The 10490-nt window shown below is 37.1% G+C and overlaps 1 protein-coding gene across 1 annotated transcript; it reads right to left on the bottom strand.

Annotated features, from left to right (window-relative positions):
- Window positions 1-7175: 7175 nt before the first annotated feature.
- On the bottom strand, window positions 7176-8168 carry LOC116902993 (taste receptor type 2 member 136). The gene has a single exon (XM_032905308.1). The coding sequence runs from the start codon at window positions 8166-8168 to the stop codon at window positions 7176-7178; it is 993 nt and encodes a 330-aa protein (XP_032761199.1).
- Window positions 8169-10490: the final 2322 nt, after the last annotated feature.

Consider the following 10490-nt stretch of genomic DNA (forward strand, 5'->3'; position numbering starts at 1 on the left):
AAAAAGTGGCCATAATGTCCCCACCAAATCAAGCAGCTATTTGCAATTGATACCTACTAGAAAAGAGAAAATCAGCCTTCTGCAAGGAAGTACCACTGTGCATACCACCATGTGTCTGAGCAGGCCCCTCACACAGTAGTTAGCCAACCCAAACAGACTCCATGTTTTTTGCTGTTCATGATTTGTTTTGTTTTATATCAGCATTTTTTTCCTTATTTCTTTTCCTTTCCTTTTAGTTTGTCTGCTTTGGGGGGTTTGTTTGTGTTTTATTTTGTGAGAGAAAATATAATTGAAGTTGGATGGTAAGAAGATTGGGAAGATATGGGAAAAGTTGAAGAAAGGAAGAATATATTTAAATTATATTCTGAGAAAAAAACTTGGAGAGTAAAATTGTGATACTCAGAGATGCGTGAGTATTCAACACTCACATTTTTGTTATGTTTACTGGGTAAGGGTGTAAATATCAATTGAGAAAAATATCACATCATTTAATAATGTAGAAAAAGAATTTGAACACTTAAATGCTCTTCACAATAACAACAAACAATAAACGTATGTAAATTCTTAACAATGAGAACAATCACTGCATTTCTTCAGCAATCAAAAGAGAAACAGGACACCAATTCTCATCCACTTATTAGTTAAACTTTTAACCAAAGCAATAGGACAAGATAAAGAAATATAAGGGGGTTGAGGATTTAGCTCAGTGGTAGAGCACTTGCCTAGCAAATGCAAGGCCCTGGGTTTGGTCCTCAGCTTCAAAAAAAAAAAAAAAAAAAGGAAAAAGAAATAGAAGGAAATGTAAAAGGAAGAAGTCAAATATCACACTTTGCCAGTCTTATTCTACATGGAGAAGACTCTAAAGGCCTTCTCAGGAGACTTTCAAATGTGATAAGCAAATTGGTCACACCAGCAGAATATAAAGCAGCTTAGAAAAAAAATCTAGTTTTACATAACCAAAACCACCCTCACCTAGAGGATCAGCAATATGAACCATTCACACTGGTCTCAAAACTAAAACATTTATGTATAAAACTATTCAATAAGAGAAAAGAAGTCTACAATGAAAATCATTTAAAAATATACTGATAAAAAACTAAAGAAAGCTATGGAGGATCAAACATACCTTGACCATGAGTAAACAAAATTAGCTACGAGGGAATGGACATCTTTCCACGAGCTATCTACAGATTATTGTGATAAAAATTCCAATGACTGTTTTTCCAAGAAATAGAATGGAAATCTTCCAATTTATATCAAACCATAAAGTACCTTGAATAGCTAAGCAAACCCTTTACAAAAGTTACTATACTGAAAAGAAAAAGTGGAGTAGGAAAAGGAGGAACAGGAGGAGGAGGAAGAGGAAGAGGATGAAAATAAAGAAGGGGATGCTGAAGAAGAAAAGAAAAGGAGGAGGAGTAAGGAGGATGAAGTCAAATAAAAGAATGCTGAAGGAGAAAAAAAGGAGGAGGAGGGAGAAGAGGATGAAGACAAAGAAGATGAGGAAGAAGAGGAAGATGAGAAGAAGAGCAGGAAAGGAAGAGGATGAAGACAAGAAGAAGGAGGCGAAAAGGAGGGAGAGGGAGAAGGAGAGGGAGAGAGAGAAGTAGAAGGAGAAGACAAAGGAGAAAGTGAAGAGGAGGAAGAATCCACTACCTGTAATATAGATAGGCAGAACTGTGGAGTAGAGTGGAAAATAGAAAAGTAGCACTCTATAATTATCCTGAGCATATACCCAAAAGACGCTCCAACATATAACAAGGGAACATGCTCCACTCTGTTAACAGCAACCTTATGTATAATAGCCAGAGCTAGAAGAAACTTGATGTTCCTCCACAGAGGAATGAGTACAGAAAATGTGGTACATTTACACTGTGGAGTAATAATCAGCTATTAAAAACAATGATTTCATGAAACTTTTAGGCAAATTGATGGAACTAGAATACACCATCCTGAGTGAAATAACCCAGCCACAAAAGAACACACATGGGATTCCCTTTCTCATACCATGAGTGGATATTAGGAAAAAAATGCTCAAAATACACCCGATACAACTTGCAAATCATATGAAGCTCAAGAAGGAAGACCAATGTGTGGATGCTTCAGTCCTACTTAGAAGGTGTGAAAAAAATAATCATGGAAGTTACAGGAAGGGAGGGACTTGGGAGAAAGAGAGGAAGGAGAGAGGAAAAAAGGGGTCAAGAGGGAAAAAAGGGGGGAAGTGGGAGAAGTAGAGAGGGTCAGCAAATTAAACAGAGGTATGTAACAATGGGTGATGGGGAACTAGGAGTAGGCAACAGAAAGTCCCAGATGCCAGGAAGGCAAGAGGCTCCCAGGACCCAACCTGTAGAGACAATACCAAGAGGTTAGGCATGGCCTCCAGTGAGGAATGGCACCCACCCTTCTCAAAAGTTTTAACCCAGAATTGTTCCTATCTAAAGGAAATACAAGGTCAAAGAATGGAGCAGAGACTGAAGGAAAAGCCATCCAGAGACTGCCCCACCTGGGAATCCATCCTATATGCAATTACCAAACCTAGTCACTATTGTCGTTGCCAAGAAATGATTGCTAACAGGAGCCTGATATAGCTGTCTGACAGAGTCTTACTAATACAGATGCAGATTCTTACAGCCAACCATAGGACTGAGCATCGGGACCCCAGTGGAAGAGTTAGAAGGAGAACTGAAGTAACTGAAGGGATTTGCAACCCCATAGGAAGAACAACAATACCAAACAGACCCCTCCCTCCAGAGCTTCAAGGGACTTAACCATCGACTAAAGAATATACATGAAGGGACCCTCTAGCTACATTATCTGGCATCAATGGGAAGGGAGACCCTTGGACCTGTGAAGGCTTGATGCCATGGTGTAGGGGAATGCTAGGTCAGTGAGGCAAGAGTAGGTGAGTGAGTTGGGGAGCACCCTCATAGGAGCATGGGGGATGAGGTGGGATAGTGAGTTTGTGGAGGAGAAATCGGGAAGGGGGATAACATTTAAAATGTAAGTAAATAAAATAACCACTAAATTTTTTTTAAAAATTTCAAGGCTTTATGATGGTAGAAGTGAAGGCTATTTCTCTGAAAATGTGCATAATTTATTTGTTTTTCATTAGAGTGAAACACTTTTTCAGAAGTTTCCTCTGTGTCCTGGTTGCAATATGACTTGTCTGGAAACCCTGTAATAGTGATTCCACCTGACAAGTGTGGGACATTCCATTATGCACTCAGGAACAGTCAATGAGTAGAAACCCATTAAGTCCAGGTCAGAGTTAATAGCATTGGCAGTTATAAAGAACACCTGTGATTCAGAAACCCCTAGTCTACACGGATCCACAAGGCCTTTAGGCCAAAGATAATATTACCTGAAGTCCCTCTTGTGAAAATACTAGACAGGATGGCTACATGCATGTGGTAACTTTTCTTTTCAGTGATCACATTTAGAGATGAAAGCATTTCTCCCTTCCTTTTACTTTACAGTATTCCCTACACTTCAAAGATTCTTTAGCTACTTACATCTGAGGCCACTCCATGAGGATTTAGTCACATCACTTCCCTGGGCCTGACCATGGCAGCAGCATCAGAGTCCTTGATGCCCAAGCTCAGTCTCATCCTGCCCCACCTAGGAGTAGCAGTGGAGCAAACTCAAGTGGTTCTGTGACAATTTATATTTTTGTTTCTAAATGCAACTTTGGTCATAATTAATATTCTAAAGAAGCACACTTTATTGAACAAAAATAAGAGCCCTTTAATCAGTCTGCAAATAATCATTCTGCCATTGCTAGACTGGCATAGGTTTGTTATCATATGTTAATGATCTAAATAAAACTGTGGGAAGCTGTTGATTTCTACGGTTTTCAACCTCTCCCTGAGCTCCTTTTCTACTTGGTGTAAGCTACTTGTAGGGTAACTTCATTCTGCTGTGTTGTGCTTCCACTCTTAGTTCACCCTTAAAACTATATGCTAACATCCTATGAAACTCCTGTATGTTTTTCTCTAAAATAGACTGTGGAAATAAGTATCTAATAAGCTGTTTTTTTATTTGTTTGGTTGGTTGGTTTTGTGGTTTTGTTTGTTTGTTTTAGATTTATTTTATTTGTATGAGTACACTGTTGCTGTCTTCAGACATACCAGAAGAGGGCACCAGATCTCATAATAGATGGTTCTGAGCTACCATGTGATTGCTGGGAATTGAACTCAGGATCTCTGGAAGAGCAGTCAGTGCTCTTAACTGCTGAGCCATCTCTCCAGCCCCATAAGTTTCAAGATACATTGTGTTTATTTCCTTTAGTCAAAATTACTTCAGGTAACTGAGGATAAAACTGTAATTTACCTAGAATACTCTGTGTGTTCCTTTGCAGTGCCTACAACAGGACCATTGAAATCTTCTTTGGTAACTGTCATTTTATTCCTTTCATTGCAAGAGGATCCTTAGTAACTTGCTGTTCCTTTGCTATCTTAACTGAGTACCATACCATCATTCACCTACCTCACTATCTGCAATGAGTATCCTGAAGGAGATCATTCTGGCAAGTAGACAGGAAAAACTGTGAATATCTTTGATGTTGACGGAAGAAGGTATCTTCTGACAAGATGGAGGCAGATTCACAAGGATGGCTAGTTGGATAAATTCATCCATTTTTCATCCATGAGGCTGTGCTCTCATGTGCACAGATGAAATAAGTCAAGTTTACTAAGCATTTACATTTATTTTTCTAAAATAGGAATCTGCGTATTTTTAAACAGTAATATAACATTAAGTATGAAGTAGATGCATGTTGAATGTGAGACTAACTTAAGTCAATCAGAACAAAATAGAAAAATTTGATGCAAGCAAATGTAACATTTGTAGGTAAGTGCGGGTGTATGCATTAGTATGTGTTTGCTAATGTGTGAGCATGCATGTCTTCATACACATTGAGATCTAAAACAAGAATTACTAATATTATTTTGAATTTGGGAATATTACAATAATACTAGATGTCAACTTGATACAAGCTGGAATTATCACAGTAAAAGGAGCCTCTGTTGTGGAAATGCCTTCATGAGATCCAGCTGTAAGGCATTCTCTCAATTAGTGATCAAGGAGGGAGGACCCAGCCTATTGTGGGTGGTGCTGTCCCTGGGCTGGTGGTCTTAGGTTCTATAAGAGAACAAGCTGAGCAAGCCAGGGGAAGCAAGCCAGTAAATAACATCCCTCTATGGCCTCTGTATCAGCTTCTTCATGGCCTGCTTTAGTTCCATTCCTGACTTCCTTTAGTGATGAACAGCAAGTAAGTAGTAAGTAAGATAAGTAAGGAAGTAAGCTGAATAAACCGTTTCCTTCCCAACTTGCTTCTTGGTCATTATGTTTGTGCAGGAATAGAAACCCTGACTAAGACACTAGATGACATAGATGGTAGGAATGTCATTTAGTGACATATGCACAGATGACATTATAGACCTAACTTCCAAGTATTATAAAAGTTCTAAGATTAAAAAGACCATATTAGAAAAGAACAATTGATTTTCTCCTATACAGAAATATATTTAATAATGCCTTATCCAAAAAAGTAAAGATTATTTAAACAAGAGAAAATTGCAAATGAACTAATAGTTCTTTTCATGTCAGCACATTAGAATTCAGTATTTCCTTCCTCTAACCAGTTGATCATGCCTAACTCCTATATATGAAGCATACCTTGTGTAGAAGGTTAAACTTGATACTATATGTGTTTATTTTCAGGATGAAAAACACAATTGAGTTTTCATGAAGCAGGTATAATTCATATTAAGATGAAGTCATTGAGTAATATTTATTAGGAATGATTGATGTTGAGACATTGTCCTAAGGAGAATAAATGACATCCTTCAGAGTCATTTTTATTTTGAAATTCACAATTAGAAGTTTGGAAAATAGATTCATAGGATTTGTGAACTGCATTGACTGGGTCAAGAGAGGAAAGGTCTTTTGATGGATCAACTCCTCACTGTTCTGGCCAGAATCACTTTCCAGAATCACACTCCTCTGAGTACTACTTCTAAATTGTTGGCTATCATAACTAATCCATCTTAATGATAATTCTATAAGAATTCCTCAAATTATATTAGTAATTATTAATTTGGAGAAACAAATCACAGACACTGAGGGCCCTGTAAAATACCTTGATATTATATGCTGAAAGATTTAAGATATAACCATGTGGTGTTATCCAAAATTTATAGATATTTAATAACAGAATGTATATGAGAAGAGACACCAGTCCACAACTGGAGAACTTTCAATAGCTATAGTGGAAAGACAAAAGAGACTTTGTAGCTCATCCAAAGTATGAAAATTTCTGATGTCAGATGCTCACTGGAACTGTGACCCATGTCTGTCTATAACAAGGAAAGATTTTTTGTTTGTTTGTTTGTTTTAGTACATTTTCCTAATACTGAATGTATAAGTGAAAAAGAGTTATTGGTTTATCACATTCTGCATTGTTTGTGACGATAACATGACATTACTACTTTTGACATTGTTTGATTTAGCACTTCTATCTAGAAGCTCACAAAAACCAATACACGGCTGATGACGTTTATTTCTCAGGTCCCTTAGCAGCATCTTTTATATTGTTCCTTTTATCGAAAGGTCTTTATTGTACAAAATATTCTGGTTATGGTTTCTCACACACACACACACACACACACACAAAATCTACTGAGTCCATTTAATTTTGCTTGTATATATACATATTTAGAGTTGGTCAGAACTCTTAAAATATATGATCAACATATACTGAATGCATATATGTGGTACAAAGAACAATAGGAAAGCAACGATTTCTTGAAACAAGCTAACAGTTTAACATAATACATAAAATATCCCATAAAGTTTTTATGCATTAGAAGATAAATAAGCATTTATGTTATTTATTCCTGGCTTCATAATTCTGAATTTGTTAATCATAGTTTGATTAATTACATAGGTTTTAAAAATACTATTAAGAGAGTTGAATAGGCAGTCTTTTTTTATATTCTTTGTACACGTCCACAAACACAAATAATCCCTAATTTAATTGGATAAGATAAAATGCTTTCTAGAAATTTCCCTAGAAACAATTTACACATAGTCCGGTTTTGAAAGAAATAGGAAGCATAAAGTGCTACAGACTCTCATACTAGTCACACCGTGTCTCTTAAATTGGTTGAAGGACTTCAAGGTTTCTGTTCTTTTAGCCAGAGCCTTGCCCTCACCTGTACCATAGCCAACACAAAGGCCAGTTTGATCCTCCTATTTCCCCATAGCAAAACGTAAGAATGGCTTGAAGGATACAAGGTCCCAATAAGCTGGCAAATCAGGTGGACTGGTTCATTTAGAGGCTTCATATAATTGTAACCTGATATGATTAGAGACAGAATAAACATGGAAAATAACAACAGAAAGGAGATCACAGCTTGCAGAGCCTTAATGTGGGCTGAGGCACTTGGGTTGTGGGGTCCTTTTCCATAAAGCCTCATTGTCCTAAGGTGTTTACACAGGGAATAGATTAACAGAAGAAAACAGACCATGGATATGGTGAAGGAAATGACGTTGTCTAGAGTAAAAGATATCATAGCTGTAAGGTTCATGAAATAAGTCCGTTTGGTCTTCCCAGTCAAGTTGCCTCGGTATCCATTCGCTTGTACTGTCTCACATACGGTTACCATTATAAGATTAGGAAATAAAAGCACCAAGCTCACCAAAAGTACAACTATAAAGACACTCTTGATTTTTCTCTTTAGGCCAAGAAAAATAAGATTAGAGAAATTACCTATCTTCAACAAATAAAGTATGCTAAGTATAGTGGCAAGCCACGTATTAAAATGGTTGGTTACTGCCCAGCCAACACAAATGCTAAATCTTACTTGTAAAGACAAAGCTTGGTGAAACACAGTTGAGCACCAACTTATTAATATTACCCAGAGCATGCCAATCCTGCAGAAGGCCAGGGAAGTGAGAATTCCATCAGCCAGGGACAATTTTCTTCTCCTGATGCAGTCAGTGCAGGTCACCAGAACAATGAAGACATTGGCGAAGGTGCCAAGAACAATTTGTGCCAGCATTGCAATGCCTGCAATGCTTACCAAGACACTCATTATGTCTGAAGAAATAGTTTTGAAAAGAGGAAAAATGAAATGTAGCTCTTGTGTCACTGGTTGTGATTTCATGAGCACACTGATTCATGTGGTCTTCATTTTTGTTCAGTGAAGAGCTTGCTTTGTGGAAATTCCATGGCCAGTTTTCACTGGGAAAGCAACCCTGAGTGCTGGTTAATGAGTTTGGTACAGGTTTTATAGAAAAAAAATATGTTTATAAAACAGTTCCAATGGATTTTTGTTTACACAGCCTTGTAAGAGCTACTGTACTTCATAGTTGAGGTTAGAGCAAAGATACTTTCTCATTTGCAAGCATGCAAATAAACAAATATAGTTTTAGGGTTAAGAAGAAATTTCTCCAGCTTAAGCTCCTGTGTAATTTGCATTTATCCTTTTAACTGGTTTGTTATTAAAATTTTTAAGTCTCAGTACACACAATATGCAATGAGTTTGTAAATCACGTGCTCTATCTTGGTTTTATTACATATATACCCATATCTCTTAGGCATCTCTTATAGGTAGAATAACCATTGTCTTGTAATCTCCTAAATTGAAGACTTTTAAATAATTTAATGTTGTTTAAAGCAGCCATTTATTGTACTTCAGCCATTTGATATATTATAAACTTTTTCAAATATATATTCTATATGTTATAGAATATATATGTATATATATACATATATCATAAACATTTATGTCGTTATTATCATAGGTGTAATTCTGAGACTCCACAGAAGTGAGAGGCTCCCAGGAGCCAGTCTTGATGTCTTTAGTCAAAATACCCAACAAAAGTGGGATACAGCCTATAGAAAACACCTCCTGTAGATAGGCACTGCCCCACAGTTGAGGGATGGGGCCACCCACACATATCAAAATTATTAACCCAAAAATGTTCCTGTCCAAAGAAAAGACAGGGACAAAAAATTGAACAGAGACAAGGGGAAAAAAGGCCATTCAGAGACTGCCCCACCTAGGGATCCATCCCATCTGCAGACACCAAACCCCACACTTTTTGCTAATGTCAAGAGAGCGCTTGCTGACAGAATTTGGTGGCTGTTCCCTGATAGATTCTGCCAACCCCTGACTAATACAGATGCAGATACTCAGAGCCTACCATCAGACTGAGCCTCTTAGGAACTCCAATAGAAAAGCTAGAGGGGGAAGACCGAAGGAGCTGATGGGGACTGCAACCCCATAAAAGAACAGTATCAACTAGCTATACTACCCCGAGCTCCCAGAAACTAAACCACGAAACAAAGAGTATAAATGGAGTACTGAGTCTAGATACATATGAAGCAGAGGATGGCTTTATCTAGCATCAGTGGGAGGGGAGGGAGACTTAATGCCCCAGCAAAGGAGCATACTAGAGGGGCAAGGGGGAATGGGTGAATGGGTAGAGGAGCACCCTCACAGAGGCAAGGGAGAGGGGGAATGGAATGGGGGAGTTGTTGGAGGGTAACCCTGAAGGGGGATATCATTTGAAAAGTAAACGAATAAAATGATTAATAAAAATAAATAACATTGCTTCAAATAATACTTTCCTAGGATTTTCTTTTACATTTTGTATATTTATTTCATACTTTCCTGCGTATAAGTGCTTTGCCTGCATGTATGTCTATGTACCACATGACTGGCTGCTGCATGTGAGGAGGGGAGAAGCTCCATATGGGTGCTAGCAATCAAATCTGAGTCCTTTTCAAAAACAACAAATGCTTGACATCTGTGAGCCAACTCCCCAGTCCCAACAGTTTTCATAATATTTATCAAAAGAATCTGTATGGGTTACTGTGAAGTTAACACTTTAGATGTGAATGTTTCATTTTAAGTTATTTATTTTTATGATTTTACTCTTAAGATTAATAAATATTAAAGTAGTTTAGGGTATTGGTTTTGTTTTTTCAGGATTTTATAATTGACTTTAGAGAATGCTGTGGGATCACACTATGAAGATGGAAATCAAGGACCTTTGACTTACATAGCAGTGATTGGGACTCCCCCTACCACTGTTTTGCTACTTCAGTACAATTATCCGTAAAATGCAAACAAAAATAATAACATCTTTATTTTCAACAATACTGACAATCACCTTCCAAGGTGGAAACAAACAAAATCTTAAAATAGTTTGCATAGAAAATGCTGTTGGATAACTTTTTATATAGGAAATAAATTTGTAAAAATAATTATCTTTCCAACGCACAAAGCAGACATGATAGATATATTTGCTTTGAAGACCAGGTTTACATTATTTGGCAAGTTTTCTTTTATAAGGTTTAGTATTACTAACTAAAATTTTAAAGTTTCTTGTCACGATTTACTACTGCTGGAGTAATACTATTCCCTCATAAAACATACAAATATAAATATTTTTGTCAAGTAAACAAAAGAAGAATTTTA

Source organism: Rattus rattus, chromosome 6 (assembly GCF_011064425.1).
Source record: "Rattus rattus isolate New Zealand chromosome 6, Rrattus_CSIRO_v1, whole genome shotgun sequence".
In the NCBI taxonomy this organism is placed as follows: domain Eukaryota; kingdom Metazoa; phylum Chordata; class Mammalia; order Rodentia; family Muridae; genus Rattus; species Rattus rattus.

Excerpts from the sequence above, each read along its gene's own strand:
- LOC116902993 (XM_032905308.1), bottom strand. The coding sequence starts at position 8,168 with ATGAAATCACAACCAGTGACACAAGAGCTACATTTCATTTTTCCTCTT.